General features: G+C 45.9%; 1 protein-coding gene across 1 annotated transcript in view; it reads right to left on the bottom strand.

The window, feature by feature from the left end:
- Window positions 1-2,124: 2,124 nt before the first annotated feature.
- Window positions 2,125-25,561, bottom strand: part of LOC126095340 (lachesin-like) — a 91,666-nt gene continuing 68,229 nt past the window's right edge. Inside the window, exon 4 of the mRNA XM_049910145.1 lies at window positions 2,125-2,204. Coding sequence (XP_049766102.1) covers window positions 2,125-2,204 — 80 coding nt within the window. The remainder of the gene's footprint in view (window positions 2,205-25,561) is intronic.

Below are 25,561 nucleotides of genomic sequence, written 5' to 3'. Positions count from 1 at the left end.
CATGTTTTGCAAGCATCAACCAAATGCCTAGATGTTTGCTGCTTTATTTTGTGAATTCAGTTTCGTATCTGAAGACCATAGGAAAATATAGGGAAATAAGGCTGTAAGGTGATGTTAATTGTGGACAATGCAGCTCCCATCACAAAGAAAGCCTTCTTGATAGACAAGATGGACGTTTCAGAACACTCTTCCTGCCACAAAACGTAGCTAGTTTGCTGGAGCCAATGGGCTCATTTGTTATCAGCACTATGAAGTTACGTTACGGAAGGAAGCTGTTGACGAAGGTTCCGATAGAACATGGAAATATAGACACTGTGGCTCATTATCAAAAACATTAATTCAAAAAGTGTTCTTAGATGGTGGTGCGTGCATGATATTCGGTGAAGACAAAAAGAGATCCTAATAAATTGAAAGTCTTTTCAACCAAATATGAGGTACGGGAAGACAAAAATGAGAAGGAGAAGCGTAAAAAGGAAGAAGAAGAAAGAGAAGCAACAGAGGACGAAACACCACTTGGGAACATAAGAAAGATCCGTTTGAAAGTTCATGGACGTTCCGATAGAAGTGCAGAGGGTATAGGCGAGTGGCCTGCTTGTGGTACTTCGGACCATGAATTGTAAATTCACAGTGGCGACGAAATCATTCAAAGTGTGACAGAAGAAACTGATGGACAGGAGGATGGCAGTGTCACTGAACCAGCTGCGGAGGCGTTCGCACGTCTTGACGCTGCGGTGACACGTACGAGCGGCAGCCTGAATGTGACCGTGTGTAACTGCTCACCGTCAAGCGGATGTCAGACTTGGCTGCAAGGGGAAGGACTGAACACAGGAACACAAGTGACTGTCCGATATGTCCAAGAACTAACACTGTACGTCTCTCCATTACTGTACAGAATCTGAACAACGTTGTTTTTTAGTCAGTAGATTACTGTAGTATGCATATTCTTGCTTTATTTGATTATCTGTATTGGAACCAATCGCAAGTCATCTGGGTACCTAGCGTTCTCCTGCAAACTGTGGTTACAAGTCACAAAAGTGGCTGGTAAGTTCCACACGCATTAGACTAGTTGAAAGATTCCTAGGTTTTTCCTGAGACCACAGCTAAGTTACCAGTTTCATTCTGTAGCACAATATTAGGCGATAGATAACCGTCAGGAAAAATTACTTCTAAAGCGAATAAGGATTTTTATTGCAGTTCAGCCCTTTTACAAAACGACACTGTGCTTGGATGTGATTCACTTTAATAAAATACTCCATAATTACTGAACCTCAGATAGGGCGAATTTCCCCTCAGACAGCATGATAAATCTTTATTGTTTTGTATATAGTCTGAGTACATTTTTTAAAGAAATATCTTTGTGAACCAATGTGCTCTAATCTTCCTTTCGTGTAATGTCGAAAGGCATGCGAGGATTAAGCGTTAACACAGACAGTAGTGGCAGTCTTATGTTTATTCCGCAATTAAATATGGTTCAGAATCAGATATTTTCCCCCCTCTCTTAGGATGTGTCCAATGCCCGTAGGCGACTAACACTGCCTGATCGTAAACTGTACTTTCTATACTGCATTCGTTGTTATCACTTGGGCACAGCTTGGCCACTCCTACATTACCTGTAAACCTATCCATAGGGTCACCATTTCTTGTTTCTTAGGAGCAATTAGTGATACTTTTAGCTTGTGGTGAACCAGTCACTTTCATAGTGATATAGCGGGCACGTCCCTGGTACAGACAGAACGTGCGCCTCGTCGTCGCCGGAAGTGAAGAAAAGGAACTATGTGGTAGACTATACGGGTTGATTCTCTGAGTGTTTTATATATATATATATATATATATATATATATATATAAAACTGTGAACGTTCAGAATAAACTGGAACCGTATTTTCGATGGGACTGTATAATTCAGTTTTTTTTTTCGATAGCGAGTAAACTCCAAGAACACGATGCTGGAGAAGTCAGTTTGCGACGGGCAGCAGTGTCGAACAGAGAACGACAGCAGCTGGTGCTGTAGCGGGTGTGCGAGCCGCCGGACGCCGGTCGTTCCGGCAGGGACTCCGCCGCCGGCGACTCGGCGACGGCCACGCAGCAGCGGGCAGCCGGCAGCCACTGGCAGGCTGCGCCGGACTCAGGCGAGGCGGCCCGCGGCCAGCACCAGCACCAGCAGCAGCACCAGAAGCAGCCTCGCCTCCGGCCAGCGGGCGCCACCTGCAACACGCCGAGCGCCGCTGCTTATCAAATTTCTTTGTCAAAGATTTGATCAAAGATATGATCAAATATTCTGTCAAATATACAGGGCTATTACAAATGATTGAAGCGATTTCATAAATTCACCGTAGCTCCATTTATTGACATATGGTCACGTAGAAAAAATCTCATAAAGTTTTGTTCGGCTGAATCCGCACTTCAGGTTTCTGCCGTCAGAGCGCTCGAGAGCGCAGTGAGACAAAACGGCGACAGGAGCCGAGAAAGCGTATGTCGTGCTTGAAATGCACTCACATCAGTCAGTCATAACAGTGCAACGACACGTCAGGACGAAGTTCAACGAAGATCCACCAACTGCTATCTCCATTCGGCGATGGTATGCGCAGTTTAAAGCTTCTGGATGCCTCTGTAAGGGGAAATCAACGGGTCGGCCTGCAGTGAGCGAAGAAACGGCTGAACGCGTGCGGGCAAGTTTCACGCGTAGCCCGCGGAAAATTGGCTCATGCCAGAACTGGAGACCGACAGCGCCGACTTCATCTTTCAACAGGATGGTGCTCCACCGCACTTCCATCATGATGTTCGGCATTTCTTAAACAGGAGATTGAAAACCGATGGATCGGTCGTGGTGGAGATCATGATCAGCAATTCATGTCCTGGCCTCCACGCTCTCCCGACTTAACCCCATGCGATTTCTTTCTGTGGGGTTATGTTAAAGATTCAGTGTTTAAACCTCCTCTACCAAGAAACGTATCAGAACTGCGAGCTCGCATCAACGATGCTTTCGAACTCATTGATGGGGACATGCTGCGCCGAGTGTGGGAGGAACTTGATTATCGGCTTGATGTCTGCCGAATCACGAAAGGGGCACATATCGAACATTTTTGAATGCCTAAAAAAACTTTTTGAGTTTTTGTATGTGTGTGCAAAGCATTGTGAAAATATCTCAAATAATAAAGTTATTGTAGAGCTGTGAAATCGCTTCAATCATTTGTAATAACCCTGTATTTGACAAAGATCTTTGACGTAGCGCTAGAAGGGGTATATTACACTGTCATCAAATTTTTCGTCAAAGTTCAAGATGGCTGACAACAACTTTTTATTAACCGCAGCAGTTGCACGTACCGCAATTGCATTGTGTGTGCACATGCGGAAAAGAAGTGGGGGGGAAAGAAAGGAACCATACATACGAGGTTGACAGTCTTAAATTCCTGGGATTACAACTTGATAATAAATTCAGTTGGGAGGAGCACACCACAGAACTGCAGAAACGCCTTAACAAATCTGTATTTGCAATTCGAGTGTTAGCAGATATAGGCAACATAAAAATGAAAAAGCTTGCATACTTTCATTCCATAATGTCATATGGTATAATATTTTGGGGTAAATCTTCAAGTCAATCAAAAGTTTTCAGAGTCCAAAAGCGTGTAATACGTATTATTTGTGGAGTAAATTCACGGACGTCCTGCAGAAACGTCTTCAAAGAACTGGGTATACTAACTACTGCCTCTCAGTATATTTACTCCTTAATGAAATTTGTCCTAAATAATATGTCTCTTTTTCCAACAAACAACTCAGTCCATACATACAATACCATGAACAAAAATGATTTGCACAAGGACTTAAAAGCACTTACTTTAGTTCAAAAAGGGTACACTACTCAGGAACACTCATCTTCAACGACTTGCCAGTAAACATAAAAAATTTAGTTACAAATAAAGATCAGTTTAAAAGGAGCCTGAAAGACTTACTAGTGCCCAACTCCTTCTACTCCATTGACGAAATTTTTAATATAAACAAATGATGTATTGTATTTATTCATACTGTTAGTACTGTTATTTCAGCTTAAAAAAAAATTGACATGTTCCACATCCACGAGGATCTCCTCAGCACGGATCTATGGAACGGAAAACTAATCTAATATGGGTGAAGCCGTGGGTTTTACGACGACACGATAAAAGCATTCAACAAAACTTCTTAAGTGAGCTTACAGTGGAAGACGCCAAGTGGTACATCAATTACTTAAGAATGGATGAGCATACATTTGTGTATGTGCTCAGTGAAGTGTATCCTCATATCACTAAGCACAATATTCACTTTAGAACTGCTACATCTTCAGAAGACATGCTCACTGTGACACTCCGATTCCTTGCTACAGGAGAGGATTATGTTAGGTTAGGTCAGGTCTCCAGTCTTCTTAATCTATTTTTGTATTCAGGGTGCCTCGCGTTGTAAAGCACCTCATCAGCTTCATACATCTCTACTAATTTTGTAGTTGTCGGCACACACCAATTGCATTTACCGGCAATGTTTATAAAAACACTACAGACGACAGAACGCTGCAGCGATGCTAGCGCTCCATGTGGTAACATGTCACATTGCAGTGAACAGAAGACAACAAGCGATTTATTTGATCAAATCTACAGCGAGGCCCTAGATATGACAAAGTTCCTATTACACCATCAAATATCTTTGACAAAGACATTTGACAAAGATATTTGACAAATAAATTTGATAGTGTAATACCGGCCTAACTGCTCCTCACGTGTTTCGGCCGCCTCCCGTCTAACACACGACTGTCAGTAACCTCTACACAGGCGACACTAGTACTGTAATCGGGCGGCGCAGTTGGTTTCTTCCACCGTATTTACACTACTGGCCATTAAAATTGCTACACTACGAAGATGACGTGCTACAGATGCGACAGGAAGAAGATGGTGTGATATGCAAATGATTAGCTTTTCAGGGCATTCACACAAGGTTGGCGCCGGTGGCGACACCTACAACGTGCTCACATGAGAAAGGTTTCCAACCGGTTTCTCATACACAAACAGCAGTTGACCGGCGTTGCCTGGTGAAACCTTGTTGTCATGCCTCGTGTACGGAGGAGAAATGCGTACCATCGACTTTGATAAAGGTCGGATTGTAGCCTATAGCGATTGCGGTTTATCGTATCGCGACATTGCTGCTCGCGTTTGTCGAGATCCGATGACTGTTAGTAGAATATGGAATCGGTGGTTTCAGGAGGGTAATACGGAACGCCGTGCTGGATCCGAACCGCCTCGTATCAATAGCAGGCGAGATGACAGGCATCTTATCCGCATGGCTGTAACGGATCGTGCAGCCACGTCTCTGTCCCTGAGTCAACAGATGGGCACGTTTGCAAGACAACAACCATCTGCACGAACAGTTCGATGAGGTTTGCAGCAGCATGGACTACCAGCGCGGAGACCATGGCTGCGGTTACCCTTGACGCTGCATCACAGACAGGAGCGCCTGCGATGGTGTACTCAACGACAAACTTGGCTGCACGAATGGCAAAACGTCTTTTTTTCGAATGAACCCAGCTGCTGTTTACAGCATCATGATAGTCGCATCCGCGGTTGGCGACATCGCAGTGAACGTGTAACCTCCCCCTCTCTTACCGACCTTAATGACAGTGAAAAATGAAACCGCGTGTACCTAATGGGAGTTTTGGAAAAGCAATCGTCACCGAAGTTAACCTGTCGGTAAAGAGGGAGGAAAGGGTTACATCTAGATGAACGGAAATGTGCTAATGAAACTGGTGGAAATTAATTTTGAAAAGGGGTAAAGTTAATAAAGAAAGTAAATGTGCAGCCATTACGTTAACAATTAACTAGCGGTAATTAGGTATTTGAGATTTGGGGAAAATCACGGTCGCCAGTCCTAAGGACAATTACTATAGTAACTGAAAAAAGAAAGGTTATTACACATATAATTAGCACTAGAAGCGTGGCAACTGAAGGTTGACACATGTAGTGTGAAAACTGAAAGTTTGTCAGAAGTAATAAATTTCGCTACACCCTGACTTAATTTAGCAAAAGAATTAATGAAACCGGAAAATCGAAAGTTAATTTAGTGACTGAAGTTAATAGTGAGCTTTCTTTCTGAAACACATAGAAATTCAGTAAAATACGGTTAGTCTTGGACTACCTCAACAATCATTTCAAAAGCTACTTGAATCTACGCAATTTAGAAAGAAGAGATTTAACTTTGAGCCTGAATTAAATGATTCTGAACAATTAACAATAGTAAAATTTAGTACGTACCAAGCTGAGCTGCAGTCACAGGTAAGCTAAAATATGGTAACAAAACTCGCACTCTTAATTTGTGCTTGTGTAATCTGAATATTGTAGCCAGCTCTGAGACTTTAACTGAACTTTGAAATTAAAGCAGTGAAATAGAATATTACTTTAATGCTGGCGTTCGAATTTCAATGACACTCGGGTTCATTCCGGAAAAGGAAGGGACTCTACTTGGTAATGCAATTGGGACAATGAGCAACAAAAGTTCATGCTAAGTTGCTGTAATTATATTGACGAAAATGGAACAGTTTGAAAAGCTGAGGTTTGCCATACAGTTCTAAAACTTTACTTGCTTCCAGTCTTGTTGGTTGATTGAAGGTTTGAAGCCGTCGATCGAGGAGGTGGCGACAGTCACTCATTGTCGGCCGTCGCTGTTGCAGAAGCTGGATGTTGGCGCGCCTTCTTCTCGACACGGTCACCAGACGAAACGGGCTCTTGATGTGCGCTAGTTAATGTTTCCCGTCCGCGACACCATGTCAGAAACTATCATCGCAAGTCGAGCGCAATTACCTGCTGCCAAACCCCGAAAGCGCGGCAACTCGCGGGAGCGTCACACCACGCACCTGCTCCACTCGCTACTCCCGCCAGACTCCTTCCCTCAGCCTGCGCTCCACGCGGCAGAGTTAACACTACCAAAGATCCTACACACTTTGATTCTTCACACGACCTATGGACGTAATCGTTCGATAGCAGTTTTCCCTAGGCAAGACCCAGCGTAAAAATACAAATAATATTTACGAAACAAACCAATTATACATCGACATAAATGCATAAATATACAAATAGTAAAACAATTACAGTATACAAAGAGACAGAAATGTCATATCTTGAGGTAACAAAGCAAGGAAAAAAAATAGTACGATAGATGGAAATAGGAGGATATGCATTTCCGGCGTTACAAACGCACATTGGAAGCGTGCATTCGTCATCGCCATACTGGCGTATCACCCGGCGTGATGGTATGAGGTGCCATTGGTTACACGTCTCAGTCGCCTCTTGTTCGCATTCACGGCACGTTACATTTCAGATGTCTTACGACCCGTGGCTCTACCCTTCATTCGATCCCTGCGAAATCTTACATTTCAGCAGGATACTGCACGACCGCATGTTGCAGGTCTTGTACGGGCCTTTTTCGATACAGAAAATGTTCGACTGCTGCTCTGGCCAGCACATTCTCCAGATCTCTCACCAATTGAAAACGTCTGGTCAATGGTGGCCGAGCAACTGGCTCGTCACAATATTCCAGTCACTACTCTTGATGAACTGTGGTATCGTGTTGAAGCTGCATGGGCAGCTGTACCTGTACTCGCCACCCAAGCTCTGTTTGACTCAATGCCCAGGCGTATCAAGGACGTTATTACAGCCACAGGTGGTTGTTGTGGGCACTGATTTCTCAGGGTCCATGCACCCAAATTGCTTGAAAATGTAATCACATGAGTTCTAGTATATTTGTCCAATGAATACCCATTTATCATCTGCATTTCTTCTTGGTGTAGCAATTTTAATGGCCAGTAGTGTGTATCTTGGACCTGTTACTCCTCTGTTTGCTGAAACTACGAAATTCCTGGGGCTCGTGCTCGATAGGAGGCTTTCTTGGTCCTCCGACGTCCCTTACCTGGCAACCCGCTGTACGCGGTCCCTCTGTGTCCTATGTGTCCTCGGCGGTACTTCCTGGGGAGAGGATCGGACCACCACTCTCCATTTGTACCGGTCTACATCTACATCTACATCTACATGGTAACTCCGCGATTCACACTTAACTGCCTGGCAGAGGGTTCATCGAACCATTTTCATACTACTTCTCTACAATTCCACTCTCGAATGGCACGTGGGAAAAAGGAACACCTATATCTTTCCGTTCAAGTTCTGATTTCTCTTATTTTATTATGATGATCATTTCTCCCAACGTAGGTGGGTGTCAACGAAATATTTTCGCTTTCGGATCAGAAATTTGGTGATTGAAATTTCGTAAATAGATCTCGCCGCCAAGAAAACCGCCTCTGTTTCAGTGACTGCCACCCCAACTCGCGTATCAGTGACACTATCACACCTATTCCACGATAACACAAAACGGGCTGCCCTTCTTTGCACTTTTTCGATGTCCTCCCTCGCTCCTACTTGGTAAGGTCCCCTCGTCCGGTCGAGACTAGGCCATGGGTGTTTCGTTCGTGCATCTGCATGTCCGTCTCTGTTACGCCGTCTGAATACTATCAACCATCGTGGCGTCCGCTTGCTCACTGGCGCCTTTTACTCTAACCCGGTTGAGAGGCTGTATGCTGAAGCTGGCGAACTACCTCTGTCCTACCGCCGTGAATTTCTCATCAGCAGGCATGCATGCCGTTTGTCATGCATGGCAAAAAAAAAAGAGGTTAAAATGGGTCTGAGCACTATGGGACTTACCATCTGAGGTCATCAGTCACCTAGAACTAAGAACTACTTAAACCTAACTAACCTAAGGACATCACACACATCCATGCCCGAGGCAGGATTCGCACCTCCGACCGTAGTTGTCGATCGGTTCTAGACTAAAGCACCTAGACCCGCTCGGCCACAATGGCTGGCTCATGCATGGCCACCAATCCTATGCCTCCTTCTTCGATGACTCCTTTGATCGCCGGTATAGGGCGCTTTCGGCTCTTGTTCCCGCGTCTTGACGCTACCTGCAACTTTCCCGGTGGCTATAAACCCTTAACCACCTTAGCTTCGTGCGACGACCCTTATTCACCTTGGCCTTCATTCGCTTCCTAAGGACACTACTCCAGCCCCGCTCTACCGCCTTTCACGACCTTCGCACGGAACTTCACAGAGTGCCTTTGTGTACACTGATGTCTCTCGGACTGACCGCGGTGTCGGGTGTGCCTTCGTCATTGGCGCCAAAGTTTTTCAGCATCGGATTCCGGACGCTGCACAGTATTTACAACCGAGCTCTTTGCCCTGTATCAGGTCACGGAGCAAATCAGGCGACACAGGCTTTCCAATTGCGTCATCTCCTCAGACTCTCTCAGCGCCCTTCAAAGCTTCTGTGTGCCGTACACCGTCCATCGCTTAGTGCAACGTATCCAGGTAAGCTGTCACTTGCTCAGTCTTGATGAAGCCACAGTCATGTTCATGTGGGTTCCTGATGAGGTCGGCCTGACAAGAAACGCGGCCGCTGATGCTGCTGCCAAGGCTGTAGTCTTCGTTCCTCAGCCCGCTAGTTCTTACATTGCCTCCGATGACTTCCGTGTTGTCGTCCCTTTATGAGAACAAGCTCCGAGTTATTAAGCCTTTCCCAGCGGCTTAAACGACCTCCTCTCGGCTATCTCACCGCGAGGACATCATTTTAGTTAGGTTGCGTATGGGGCACTGTCTTTTTAGCCACCGCCATTTCTTGAGTGGCGCTCCCCCACCACTTTCTGCACATTGCGCTCAACTTTTGACGGTCCGCCATTTCCTGACGCAATGCCCCTTTTTTTAACCCTCTGCGTTGTCGTTTCTGTTTGCCGTCTGAGTTTTCGGCCCTTTTTGCGAACGACGCGCCGGCTGTCGACCGCGTTTTCCTTTTAACCCATCGTAGTAATAAGGCGAAGGCCACTCAATTTTTATTTCTCGACCTCCGTTTCTCTATGGCCAACTTTATAGGCCCTCCACGTCTGTTTTTCAGTTCTCTTCTCTTCCGTCGATTGGGATTTACGTGTAGTCGTTTTTAACTGTGCTACAATTTTGACATGGCCGCGTATGACCCTAGTTGTTTTTGCGGCCTAAAACAAAACAAATCAAAGCAAAACGAGCCAAAACATTGTGATCCTCTGTGTAACAGCTTGTTTGTCCGTCTTTGGAACGAAATACATAACTGATTCATCGTATCAGAGATCCGAGAGTCTGCTGGTAGGTTTGTCTAGGTATGTGGCATTAGATCTCGTAATTCGCGTAAATAACGGGCCTCGGGTTTGCGTTCCCGGTGATGGCGCCCAATGGCGACGCCGATGAGTTTCGTAGGACTTAGATCAGACGAATTTCGTTGACGAGACATCAACATGTTCCTCAAACCATTGTAACACCGTTCTGACTCCTAGGCGGGGACAATTATACTACGCACGCACGCACAAGACACACACGCGCGCGAACGCATCTCTCACGTACATGACCACCGTCTCGGGCAGCTGGAGCTGCTGTGTGCGTGCGTGTGTGTTTAGTTTCGACAAAGGCCTTGTTGGCCGAAAGCTAACTCTTTCCAACAGTCTTTTTGTTGCTCCCTTCTGAGAATCAGCATCTCCGCTATATGATGAGTGGCAACTACCGTTTTCATAATATTGCAGCTGGAGTAAAAACTTCATAATTTACGTGTCCATATTGGTGAGAACTTAAACTGCAAAAACCCCATTTTCGAACTAAAATTACTTGGACAGCCACATCTGCATTCCGAAAGATTACAAATCTTGGGGGGGGGGGGGGGGAGAGATAAATTGTTAACATATTTTCCTTAGTTTCATTACGTCGTATGCAATAGTGTTGTGGGACAACTCATGTTTAAGAAAGGAAGTCATCATTGCTTAAAAAAAATAGTAGACTATGTGCTCCTCACCGACGATCATGTTGTTGACGTTTGTTTAAGGAGTTACTCGTTTTGACTACTGCTTCGCTCACTATTTGCTGTAAGTGGCACACCACTGTTAATAACAATGCTGTAACTATCTCTAGTACCAGAAGAAAAAATTACTTTCATTACTCTACAGCAACGTTGCCTTAGCACAAAATCAATGCAGAAGGCGGCGACCAGAATTTTTGATTTATCAAATGGTAAAAAATATATGACAGCGAGCAAAGTAAATTGGAAGAAAATCGGAGAAGAGCTATAGGATTGGGGCTCCGAGGTTTCCTTACAAGCTTTATTATTTGCATAGATGGTGATGATGATAATAATTTATTATTTGCATAGATGGTGATGATGATAATAATTTGGTGCGGCTCAGTGGCCTGGTGCAAGTATTTCTATTGGACGCCACCTGGGCGAGATGAGTGACCGTAACCTACACCGGTTATCCGAACGGGGAAACGAGGCCTGCAGTTTAGCGTGTAATCCGGACCACGCGTCATTTCTAGCGACTTCTCGCACCGTTTAGAGGTGAAGTCTCGGTTAATACGAAAACTGAGGAGGCTGTTGTCCGACCCAGATCCGATCACGCTGCCTTTACCACCATACCACCGAGGCACCAGGCCCAACACGCTTTGAAGTTCATCTACAAGTTCTGATGATTGAGTTTGGAAGCATCGAAATGTGTGACATAAATGGCCGTACCTTTACATTGTACTGACTTACACGCCTACACTTTCTACTCCGTCAAGGAATCGTGGACCTTAGCATGTGACATAAATTGAAAATTCTAGCCGCTCCTGAGGAAAAGGTGTCGTAACAGAAAGACGGACAATAAGTGACCCCATAAGGGTACCATTTTTGGCTACTGAGATACAGAACCCAAAAGAAATTGAAAAATCATAGTATGAAGGCTTTCACGACCGGATGACATATCTTTTTAGACCAACGAACAAAATTTGTCATGTTCTCCGGTCTGTAAAAGATAAACGCGCTCCTCTATCAGCCAGTGGCGTATATAAAATTCCGTGCACATGTGGAAAAGTTTATATTGGAACAACAAAAAGAAGCGTAAATACACGGTTAAAAGAACACAGAAGTCTTTGCCGATTAGGAAAACAGATAAATCGGCTGTAGCAAAACACGCTCTCCAGTCAGGAAATCATCAAGTGAAGTTTTCCGAAACAAAAATTTTATCTACGACGACGAACTATTACCCACGGCTTTGTAGAGAAGCAATTGAAATATATAAACATAGGGATAATTTTAATCGGAAAGAAGAGACCATGAAACTTAGTGATATTTGGACAGTAGCCCTACAGAATTGCTAGACAGTTTTATCCGTGACGAGATTACGATCGATAGTTAAGTTTTATCTCTGACAAAGATTATCTCTGCATATCACGTGTAACTCTGGCCACGCCCACTTTCTACGATATATGAGTCGCTCTCAGACGTCCGACCCGTCAGTCGGCAAGACTCACCGGAGGAGAAACACCTCTCTGAAGATGTCCAGCGCAGCTCTGGACGAAACGTTAGGAGCTGAAGAGTTTTATGGACCACGACCTTACATCCCGGAAGGTTTACCAGAAAATTGAAAAATGTTCTCCTTGACAGCTGTTCTGTTTTGTAGAATAATTCCTATTTTTGTAATGAGTGAAAGGTGCTGGGTAGGAATTACCAATTCACGTAAGTATTTAGAAAACTAAACATATAAAAAATAAGTTTAAATAGTTAGTAGGTACACCTATTTACATGTAAGATGACTCGTTGCACTTCATTACGATTAAGTGAGTGATCCACGAGCAATGGAACCAGTAAAGACGGAGCACGGACCTTACGGAAAGTGGGTAGACAACGTGCAGGGAGAACAGGGTAGCAGGGTAACGTGTTGAGCACGTGGGTGTGAGGCGGGAAGCGCGGCTCACCTGCGGCGGCAGTGAAGGCCGGCGTGGCGCGGCCGCCCCCGGCTCCGCCCCTGCTGCTGACGCCGCCGTCGACGCCGCCCCAGTCGCCACCGTCGGCCGCCGCCTCCCCCGCCACCTCCGCCGCCGCACCCGCCAGCTCGCTCCGCGACGTAGGGGAGGCGCTGCCCGCGTGTTTCTCTGCCAACAGCGGGCGCCAGACGATACATTTCGTTGCAGATTAATCGAATTCCGCAATGTATTTGTGTCAAAACGGCACTGTGGTATGATGTATAATGGCCGGAGTAAAGTTCAGAAGCATAACAAGGCGTATTCTCTACTGAGAGTCTATTACAGGTACAGCCTAATGGGGCGTGTACAGAACAATCAAACAAGGAAATAAAAACGTCCGTAAACAAATGGTTCTCCCGATACGACTTGTAGAAAAGTGCAGTCTTAACAGTGATACTACTCTGTTAATGTCCGGGGCTAACTTTATGGTACAGCTCGTGGTGAAATAATGTGAATGTGGTGTACAGAGTGTCTGGAAATTCCCTTTAAAGACTTCTGGGACTTGTACAGGGGAGTGAGTACGTAATATTTTGATGTAGGAACACATGTCCAGAGACGTCATCCAACGACACTACAGAGCGTCAAATTTATAGGCGCCGGCGCCCGTAAATGTACGGATATACAGATTGTTTCCGTGATGATGCCAGAAACGGTCAAGGGTGATGCAGAAGGATAAATGTATCAATATGAGGTTAGGGTCCCTTACCGGAAACGAACGAATCGAAAGTGTTAAGCGAAAATCGTTGTGATACCCGGTTGCTGATGTTATAGGGTAGACAACTTACAGAGGTAATAGTATGGACCAAAACAAGGTTGAGCCATGGGAAAAATTGCTGTTTTGAACAGCGCGCCGCAGCGCGTTGTATGAATCAGTCGCTTTCCGTTTCTGGCGGTGGCGCCGCTGTGGCAGTCGCAGCTTTGGTGTCTCCCTCTGGTGAGAAAGGGGAAAGGTTGCCTGTTCACGTGCATTTAAGGGGCGCTAAGAGCTCATCAGGGGTACCCGTGGTCTAAAGGGATGTCTGCTTTCCGCAGCGCTGCGGCGAGGACGTCTTGTTTACGTCCCGTCCGCGCGGTCGCGAGTGCCCGTAGTTGTTTACTACTGCGTTGTCGCTAGTTTAGAGTCCATCACTACCGACGCAACATGGCACATTCATACAGACAAACCACTATCAAGATCAGTTTTCAACCCGATCATGCACGACAGCGAGCTTTTGAAGTGGAACGTTTTCTACGTGACGACGTTAAAATTGAACCGCGAGACATAATTGGTATCCATCTCTCTATCACGAGCAGTGTTGTCTACGTCAAGCTAGTAAGTGACAAGGTGTGCAACGGAATCGTGCGCGCACATGCGAACGATCTTAAATTCAAACATTCTGATGGCCATATTGGGGCGGTCTCTATCGATCACGCGGGGCTTGGCCTCCGTACGATACGCGTCTTCGAACTCCCTTTCGAAGTACCACCGGACGTAGTCACGGCGGCTTTCCAGCCCTACGGCAGAGTGATCAGCCATATGGCCGAAAAATGGACCACCTTTACAACGTACCCCGTTCTTAATGGGGTGCGACAGATAAAAATTGAACTGACCAAACATGTTCCGTCATATCTTGTCATCGGAGGATGTAGGGCGATCATTATGTATGACGGTCAGCCACGCACTTGCTCTGGTTGTGGCCAAGAAGGGCACGTCCGGTCGGATTGTCTCCGACGACGGCTTACTCAAGTCCCGACAGGTGAATCTATGACTCCTTCTACGGTGACGACCCTTCCTCTCAATTACGCCGAAGTTACACTGGCAGCAACCCTTTCTGATGCTGCCCACGTTAGTCCGATAGCCGCCCCCCATAGCGAGACCATAATGGCTTCTGCAGTACAGGATCCGGCCTCTGCAACGGCGCCCCCACCTGAAGATAATCACCGACCGACCTTGCAAGAAGGCGTGGATGCTAGGATGGACATTGACCCACGGGTTGTGCCGACAGCGGCTTTTCTTCCAGACACCGGAACAGCTGAAGAAATTCACCCACATTCAGATACTGAAACACACGTCCGTAAACAGCGTTCCCCGCGAAAACACAAGAGACGGCGGCGTGCTCCATCGGACGATTGTTTGCAGCGATCGTCTGACATGGACTGTGGAAATTCCGACGACGGTACCGGCGCTACAGAGGCCGCTGTAACATCAAACTCAACAGATCGCCGTGGTAACGGCTTCAGCCCCTCCGACCCCACAGAACAGCAGGATCACAAGCAGACAGCCGCTGCCGATTCCCAGCCAGCAGAGCCGATGGATTCAGCGCCGAGTGCCGCAGCAGCCACTAACAGCCACCCACAGCCGATGGTATTTCATGGCGACTGGGCGGACGACTGTGAGGAACACTCCTTGCCCATCGTGTCGGACGACACGCGGGGAACTTTACCCCACCAATGTTGATCCTTTCCCGCCATCAGTTACAGCGACGAGACAGCCTTACAAGGGTATTGATGGCCAACACGGATGCTATGGATAGACCTCAAACTTATCGCGTTGCAACTATAAACATCAACACTATACGGACGCGCGCTAAGTTATCCTTGCTTCAGGATATGTTGAACTCTGCTTCCATCGACATAGCCCTTCTCCAGGAAGTGTACATCGACGACTTTCCAGGCATGTACGGTTACGATGCTTGCGTCTCTCCAGCTTCCCCAACAGGCAGCAGTGTCGCTGTACTTCTTCGGGAAGGGATAGTGGCGGACGATATCCTGTTTCTGCCTGGGGCAAGAGGAATGGCACTCACAGTACTGTGTGTCCGCCTTATCAAAATCTACGCACCTTCCGGGACGGACAAACGTCGCGAACGTTCACGATTCTTTGCGGAAGACGTCGCTCCGCTCTTCCAAGGCCGCCACGACCATCTGGTGTTTGGAGGTGACTACAATTGCGTACTGGCGCCCAGAGACCAACTCCCACGACATAATCCGTGCCCGGAACTCGAGACGCTAATTCGAGACCTGCAGATGGTGGACACTTGGGAACATCTTCACGGCCACCGATCGGGATTCACGCACTTCACGAGTCACTCTTCCAGTCGTATCGATCGGATTTATGTCTCACGCTCTCTCGCCGCTGGAACACAGGATGCGGAACTGTGGCCTGCAGCATTCTCGGACCACACAGCTTACATTTGTGCCGTCACCCTGCGGCGGCAACAAGTGTGGAGAAGCCGCAGCCCGTGGAAATTAAACATCGCTCACCTGTCGTACCCGGATTGCCGCCAAGCCGTTGAGGATACGTGGCATTCGTGTGAAAATCGCCTCCGTGCATATCCCACAACGATCCGCTGGTGGTTGGACTGCGCCAAACCGGCACTGAGGCGAACGTTGATAACCTACGGTCGCGACCACGCTACTTGGCGAAGACATACACTCGACTTTTACTTCCGGGTCCTGCGCGACTGCGATGCTATGGCGCCGTCTCCGGAACGACAAACGGCGGTCCACCGTGCTAAGGCTCAGATCCTCGCTCATATGCGACGCCACCTAGAGGGGGTAGTCTTCTGCTCGAGGACGCAGGATCGGATACCGAGCGAACGCCCGTCAATGTTCCACGTCCTTCGTAAACGTAAACGACGCCAACGAGCGCTGATACGCTTCATCGACACGGAGGACGGTCGTCGCCTCACCACGCAACAAGACATAAACACAGCGTTCTACAATTATTATTCCCAACTCTATTCCGCTCAGACCCCTGATCCGACAGCACTGGAGGACGTCTCTCAGACGATTTACGGCACCGTCACCCCGGCAATGGAAGAGGCCTTGATGGACGAAATTACAGAAGAAGAAGTGATCGACGCCATTAGAAAAGGAGCTGTCAACAAGTCACCGGGTCCTGATGGCCTCCCCTTGGAATTTTACCGGACTTTTCAATATTTATTAGCCTCCCGATGAACGGACATCTGTCGCGAACTACTATCCCCGGACGTGCCGCTCCCTGCGGCCCTTGTGGAAGGGATGATTATTCCTATTCACAAACCGTCCGGTGGCTCACGACTGCAGGACTACCGCCCGTTGACGCTATTGAACTGCGACTTTAAGATCTTTTCTCGACTGCTGGCGGCGCGGATACGCCAGACCTTACGAAATGTTATCTCGCCCGATCAAACGTCATTAGGAGGCGACAATAATATTCAAACAGCACTCAGTGAATATCGTGACTTGATCTCACTGGCGAGGGCATGTTGTCTGAAGGGTGCACTGGCGGCAATCGATTTTAGTCAAGCTTTCGACCGAGTGGACCACGACTATTTGGAAGCGGTCCTCCACCATATGCGATACCCACAGCCATTCGTCACTGTCGTCATGCGACTACTCCGTGGCGCGACATCCAAGGTGATCGTCAACGGCCGACCTTCGCAGCCCCTCACCATTTCTCGATCGATACGCCAAGGCTGCCCTCTCTCCACTTTACTTTACGCTGTGGCCATGGAACCTCTCCTCTGCGGCCTGCGCCAACGACTAACGGGTATGACGTTACGAGGCCACACTTTCCGATGTAAAGCGTACGCTGACGACCTGGTGATTGTCATCCGCAACGGTGACGACACCGCTAGCGCACTGAATTGGATAGAGAAATACGGCATGGCCACTGGTAGTCGTATCAACGTCGCAAAATCGGTGGCGATGAACATCGGGGCCGGATTGTCTGAGAACAGTGTCACCCCTTTACAGCTCAGAGATAGTTTGAAATGTCTCGGCATTGATTTTACAGACGATATACGACGGACCGCTGCTCACAACTTTCGACGGCTTTTACGAAATGTTCGGACTGGAAATGCCAACAACCGCCTACGAGCCCTGGACATCGTCCAAAGGACCCAGTATGTTAACACACATTTAGCGTCACGCATTCCGCACATCGCCCAGATATTACCTATACCGGTGATGTTAGCTCGCCGTATACTTGCGGCTTTTGGTTCCTTCGTGAGTTCAGGAATGCTTTTCAAGATCAAATATGAGACTCTCACCCTTCCCCCGGATCGGGGAGGGCTTGGCCTTTATCACGTTCATGACAGAGCGGTCGCCCTATTTGTGAGCACATTAGTCAAACTATGGCACCGCCGTCCGGACAGTTTGACCAGTTTGTTAATAGAAGAACTAGCGCCGCCCTCCCTGTTGCCGCCTGTGCCGATATACCACGTCCCCTCCTCGCTCTTCTACATCGGTGTCTTTTACCTCGAACTCTGTTACGTTCGGCTTGCCTTACCAGCGACTCACCTGGCGACGGCAAAGGTGGTTTATAGGGTCCTGCAACGTGGACGACCCGATAACGTCGTGGAGAGGAAGCACCCGAACGTCAACTGGCAAGTAGTGTGGAGGACAATTCACCACGTAACACTGGACACTGACGTCACGGCGATGTTGTATATCACTGTCAACGGTAAGCAGGTGACCAGATCAAGGCTATATGCGATCCACATGGTCGACTCACCCACGTGCACGAGCTGCGGCGTTCAAGACAGCGATGAACACCGTCTTAGCTGTGGCGAGTCTACGGCAGTGTGGCACTTAGTGAGGCAAACGTCAGCATACTTCCTTCGGGTAACGCCGAATCATATCGACCCCAAGACTATCCTATTCCCGGATGAGATGTATTACCCACGCACTAAAACTAATGCAATGACGTGGCTTCGTGGACATGCAGTGCATTATTTGTTTCAAGACGGCACTAAGGACACTTTAGACTTCTGGAACTATTTGCAGGAACGACATTGCAAGATCCTCCGTAACCCAAAGTATCGACAATATTTTTCCAATTTTTTGTGGAGTGCGTTCCACGACCCTCCACGTAGCTAGAACATCACGGGTAAGAGAAGCTAAGATTACAAGACGATGATAGAACACTACACGGTACAACGTGGGATCTACTTTCATCATTACGAGAAGTCATACTGGATGATACAGCAGATGGAGAGTTTCGTTGTGAACCCTCACACCCTGTAGCAGTATTTGCCCCATTTCCTCTTTTTGTCCCCGGTGCGAAAAGGTCTTCGCAGTTTTTGTTTTCCCATCCAGTGCAAGATGTAGCACTGGTTAATGGTGGTAAGGATTCCACCCTTCAGTTTTGTTTCATGGTTTCCTTCGCCCCGCACTTTGCTCTCTTTCTTTATGCCTTTTTCTAAAACTATTTGCATGGTTTTAGTTATGTGCGTCCCCAACTCGACCCAACGAGTGCACTTACTAGTTTTCAGTTCCTTACTGTTAAAAAAATACAAAAAATAAAAAAATAAAAAAATCCATCTCCCCCCCCTATTAAAAAACAAAAAGGGGTAGCGTCTTTGATTCATAATCAAAACGTCTTCGGTCTCGGGTTAGATCCCCGCCACTGCCTAAATTTTGATAAATAATCAGCATTGGTGGCCGAAGACTTCCGGCATAAGAAGTCAGACTCATTCTGCCAACAGCCTTGTCAAAGAGGGTGGAGGAGCGGATAGAGGTTCAGGGCACTCTCTTGTCCTAGCGGTGGGAAATTGCACCTAAAGGCGGAAGAATCAGCAATGATCAACGACATGAGGATGCAGAAGGCAATGGAAACCACTGCATTGAAGACACGTAACGTGTATCCACAGGACATGTGGCCTGTATTTGAGGAAGTGTCATGATGATCTCTCCATTGGCAAAAGATTCCGGAATAGTCCCCCATTCGGATCTCCGGGAGGGAACTGCCAAGGGGGAGGTTACCATGAGAAAAAGATTGAATAATCTACGAAAGGATAACGTTCTACGAGTCGGGGCGTGGAATGTCAGAAGCTTGAACGTGGTAGGGAAACTAGAAAATCTGAAAAGGGAAATGCAAAGGCTCAATATAGATATAGTAGGGGTCAGTGAAGTGAAGTGGAAGGAAGACAAGGATTTCTGGTCAGATGAGTATCGGGTAATATCAACAGCAGCAGAAAATGGTATAACAGGTGTAGGATTCGTTATGAATAGGAAGGTAGGACACAGGATGTGTTACTGTGAACAGTTCAGTGACCGGGTTGTTCTAATCAGAATCGTCAGCAGACCAACACAGACAACGATAGTTCAGGTATACATGCCGACGTCGCAAGCTGAAGATGAACAGATAGAGAAAGTGTCTGAGGATATTGAAAGGGTAATGCAGTATGTAAAGGGGGACGAAAATCTAATAGTCATGGGCGACTGGAATGCAGTTGTAGGGGAAGGAGTAGAAGAAAAGGTTACAGGAGAATATGGGCTTGGGACAAGGAATGAAAGAGGAGAAAGACTAATTGAGTTCTGTAACAAGTTTCAGCTAGTAATAGCGAATACCCTGTTCAAGAATCACAAGGGGGGGGGGAGGTATACTTGGAAAAGGCCGGGAGATACGGGAAGATAGACTACATCATGGTCAGACAAATGGTTCAAATGGCTCTGAGCACTATGGGACTCAACTGCTGTGGTCATAAGTCCCCTAGAACTTAGAACTACTTAAACCTAACTAACCTAAGGACAGCACACAACACCCAGCCATCACGAGGCAGAGAAAATCCCTGACCCCGCCGGGAATCGAACTCGGGAACCCGGGCGTGGGAAGCGAGAACGCTACCGCACGACCACGAGATGCGGACATGGTCAGACAGAGATTACGAAATCAGATACTGGAATGTAAGGCGTACCCAGGAGCAGATATAGACTCAGATTACAATATAGTAGTGATGAAGAGTAGGCTGAAGTTCAAGACATTAGTCAGGAAGAATCAATACGCAAAGAAGTGGGATACGGAAGTACTAAGGAATGACGATATGCGTTTGAAGTTCTCTAACGCTATAGATACAGCAATAAGGAATAGCGCAGTAGGCAGTACAGTTGAAGAAGAATGGACATCTCTAAAAAGGGCCATCACAGAAGTTGGGAAGGAAAACATAGGTACAAAGAAGGTAGCTACGAAGAAACCATGGGTAACAGAAGAAATACTTCAATTGATTGATGAAAGGAGGAAGTACAAACATGTTTCGGGAAAATCAGAAATACAGAAATACAAGTCGCTGAGGAATGAAATAAACAGGAAGTGCAGGGAAGCTAAGACGAAATGGCTGCAGGAAAAATGTGAAGACATCGAAAAAGATATGATTGTCGGAAGGACAGACTCAGCATACAGGAAAGTCAAAACAACCTTTGGTGACATTAAATGCAACGGTGGTAAAATTAAGAGTGCAACGGGAATTCCACTGTTAAATGCAGAGGAGAGAGCAGATAGGTGGAAAGAATACATTGAAACCCTCTACGAGGGTGGAGATTTGTCTGAAGTGATAGAAGATGAAACAGGAGTCGATTTAGAAGAGATAGGGGATCCAGTATTAGAATCGGAATGTAAAAGAGCTTTGGAAGACTTACGGTCAAATAAGGCAGAAGGGATAGATAACTTTCCATCAGAATTCCTAAAATCATTGGGGGAAGTGGCAACAAAACGACTATTCACGTAGGTGTGTATAATATATGAGTCTGGCGATATACCATCTGACTTTCGGAAATGCATCATCCACACAATTCCGAAGACGGCAAGAGCTGACAAGTGCGAAAATTATCTCACAATCAGCTTAACAGCTCATGCATCGAAGCTGCTTACAAGAATAATATACAGAAGAATGGAAAAGAAAATTGAGAATGCGGTAGGTGACGATCAGTTTGGCTTTAAAAGGGACGAGAGAGGCAATTCTGACGTTACGGTTAACAATGGAAGCAAGGCTATAGAAAAATCAAGACACTTTCCTAGGATTTGTCGACCTGGAAAAAGTGTTCGACAATATAAAATGGTGCAAGCTGTTCGAGATTCTGAAAAAAGTAGGGGTAAGCTATAGGGAGAGACGGGTCATATACAATATGTACAACAACGAAGAGGGAATAATAAGAGTGGACGATCAAGAACGAAGCGCTCGTATTAAGAAGGGTGTACGACAAGGCTGTAGCCTTTCGCCCCTACTCTTCAATCTGTACATCGAGGAAGCAATGATGGAAATAAAAGAAAGGTTCAGGAGTGGAATTAAAATACAAGGTGAAAGGATATCAATGATAGGATTCGCTGATGACATTGCTATCCTGAGTGAAAGTGAAGAAGAATTAAGTGATCTGCTGAACGGAATGAACAGTCTAATGAGTACACAGTACGGTTTGAGAGTAAATCGGAGAAAGACGAAGGTAATGAGAAGTAGTAGAAACGAGAACAGCGAGAAACTTAACATCAGGATTGATGGTCACGAAGTCAATGAAGTTAAGGAATTCTGCTACCTTGGCAGTAAAATAACCAATGACGGACGGAGCAAGGAGGACATCAAAAGCAGACTCGCTATGGCAAAAAAGGCATTTCTTGCCAAGAGAAGTCTACTAATATCAAATACCGGCCTTAATTTGAGGAAGAAATTTCTGAGGATGTACGTCTGTAGTACAGCATTGTATGGTAGTGAAACATGGACTGTGGGAAAACCGGAACAGAAGAGAATCGAAGCATTTGAGATGTGGTGCTATAGACGAATGTTGAAAATTAGGTGGACTGATAAGGTAAGGAATGAGGAGGTTCTACGCAGAACCGGAGAGGAAAGGAATATGTGGAAAACACTGATAAGGAGAAGGGACAGGATGATAGGACATCTGCTAAGACATGAGGGAATGACTTCCATGGTACTAGAGGGAGCTGTAGAGGGCAAAAACTGTAGAGGAAGACAGAGATTGGAATACGTCAAGCAAATAATTGAGGACGTAGGTTGCAAGTGCTACTCTGAGCTGAAGAGGTTAGCACAGGAAAGGAATTCGTGGCGGGCCGCATCAAACCAGTCAGTAGACTGATGACCAAAAATAAATAAATAAATAAATAAATAAATAAATAAATATAAAAAATAAATAAATAAAAGTGCTTATCAAGGGGTCAGTCTGGGTCAGTCTCTCGTCCCCACCTTGCTAGTCTGTCTCTCGTCCGCATTTGTTAGGCAGTTACTGTCTGTCGTTCGGAGTGCTAGTATGTCTGTCGTTCGGATCAACGTTTAAAGCCGGCAAAATTAGAGTTTTTCCAGTCAGCCAGTAAGAGAAAGCGAGTGGTCACCCGGTCGGGACTTAGTTCCTGCATCTGAGTCTGCGCGTTAGGCTGCCAGTCTGCTCGAGTTTTCTCAGTTAATGGTCATATGCGGTTGGATAGATCGATCGGTTGGTCGGTCACGCACTGAGACACTAGATGACCGTTCCGTGGGCCGCGGCGTATAGCGACGGGTAGTGGCTTCTCGGCCGACGCGAAAGCAACAGGAGTCAACCCACGACATCAGTCTGGCCGGTGCGAGCTGCGACACCGTGAGACGGGAGACCGGCGTGCCTTCCTGCGACCGTTGTAGCGGTTGGCGTCGGACGGTTTGGGAGAGCGATTTCGCGGTGCTGCGCCAGGTCTTCTCGAGAAATCTCAATTTATTAGAAGTTAAGTGACTGGTGATATTTTGTTTGATTTACACTTGTTAAAGTCTACTTGTTTTCGTGGGGAGGTCAACAGCCGTTTTGCTTTGGGGTAGTCCCAACATTCTTCTCCGTTTGCCTACCCGTGGGAAGGTGGTTGTTTATAAATTGGGTGGTCCGTTTTTCCCTTGTGGAGTAGGGGCGGGTTAAAGCAACCTGCAGTTCGGGTTGTTCGGTGATCTCCCAATCAATCTACCGTACGTTAGTAGCTGCCCCTGTCATGTTTGTCGGATTTGTTGTGTTGACGAATTTATTGCTTGGATTGTAACGGCCTAATACCTCAAAATATGTTCTGATCTTTCGAAACTTTGATACTATTGCCTATGATCTTGAGAGGCGGTATCTGTGTACTGTAGAGCATCTTAACTATTATTTGGCCAACCTTGTAGAATTTTATATAAGATTGCATTTCATGGTCTTTTATTTAATAATAAATGAAAAGCACCAGTTTGCTTTTGTTCTACAATATTATTTTTATTGCTAACCGGTTTTCGGCTTTCAAGGCCATCTTCAGATTTTTTACTTTTATTTAAATGATCATTTTACTATATAAAGTTGCCACCCTTTCATCATAAGACTTTTCTTAGAAGTTAAAAGAAGTTAAAAGCAAGTTGCTCCTTCGGTGGCAAGGTTAATATTTTAACTGTTAGTGTTTGATACCATTTCCATCCGTCCTACGGGGGGGGGGGGGGGGGGGTGCATAGTTTGTGTGCTTGTGTAAATTATTGAAACTCTTAGTTTAAAGTTATCTGGTGTGTTGCAGATTTGCACCAGTGTAGTCTTTTAGAGGCTGTAGTGGGCGGTCGTAACTACGGCCGTGTCAAAAGGGAGCGGCTAGGTTTCCTGCCCGAAAGGTCATACAGTCAAAACGTGTTTCTTTCTGCCTCTGAATAAATTGTAACTTTGATATTTAGAGGGTGCTTTCTGATTATAATTTTAAATCTGTTTCTTTAAAAAAATTCTTTTAGGCACTATTAAAGTGAATAAAATTCCCATTTGTTAAAAGGAATTTGGTTATGATTTCATCAATTACTCTCTGGCAACTACTTCCATGCTTACATAGTGTGATTAAAAGTGTTAATGTTCTTGATGAATCGCTAGTAAATAAAATAAATTCTTAAGAATATTCTTTGAAAATAAATCACGGTTCAAAGATAAAATGTTTAGTGACCATGGGCTCTAAAATGTATACCCGAGAAGCCATGAGAACCTGTTCTTGTTACTTGTGTTAAACACATCTCCTCTACTGAACAAGTGCTCATAGCTCTTAAGGTATGAATTCTAAAGCCCATGTTTACTCATTTTTATTTTTTATTTATTTATTTATTGTTCCATGGGACCAAATTAAGGAGAAGTCTCCATGGTCATGGAACGAGTCAATACATAAAATTATAACACGATATTAGAAACAGATAAAATGAAATATAAAAAAAAACATATTCAGGTGACAAGTCGTAAACTTACTCGACATTTTTTCTTGTTTTGGTCCATACTAGCACCTCGGAAAGTTGTCTCCCCTATAGCATTAGCAACCACAGTACCGGTACACGTTTTCCACTGCCAGAGGTATCACAACGATTTTCTCTTGGAACTTTCGACTCGTTCATTTCCGGGACAGGGACCCTTACCTCAAACTCATACATTTATCGTTCTGCGTAATGACGTTTGCGGACATGTGTTCGAAATATTACGTACTCAGTCCCCTCTACAAGTCCTAGAAGTTTCTAACGGGAATTTGCGAACAGGCTGTATACATGATGATACGCATGCACACTTTCATATGGCTGTTCACGAATTCGTAGTAGGAATCTTCGACATCTGGTATATCGGCGCTGTCTGACCATTACTATGGCCTCCCACCTCTCCCTAGTCGAGCCCGTTGGATTTTTTGTGTGAGGGTGTATTTAAGGGGCTCCGGAAAGGCTCAAAATCATGAAAAGTTCAATTTTTACTTTTTTGCGTTTTCTGAATCTGCAGACTATTACCTTTTAATAGATATATAATTTATTCAATTCCGAAGACTACAACTATTTTTAAATGTTTTTTGAAATGTGTTCTACATGGGCGTGACCCACTGTGGCGCTGTTTAACTGCTGTCAAATGGTGTTATTATTAACGTTCGTGTTCATCAGGTACATTTTAGTGATGTGAGATAAAGTATGTGTTGTGGCTAACCTGTGATGGTTCAATATATATCGCTGGTGTGATTGTCGTTTGTTTCATGTTTATTTA

Source organism: Schistocerca cancellata, chromosome 8 (genome assembly GCF_023864275.1).
Source record: "Schistocerca cancellata isolate TAMUIC-IGC-003103 chromosome 8, iqSchCanc2.1, whole genome shotgun sequence".
Lineage (NCBI taxonomy): Eukaryota > Metazoa > Arthropoda > Insecta > Orthoptera > Acrididae > Schistocerca > Schistocerca cancellata.
This window is presented reverse-complemented; position numbering and strand designations above follow the sequence as displayed.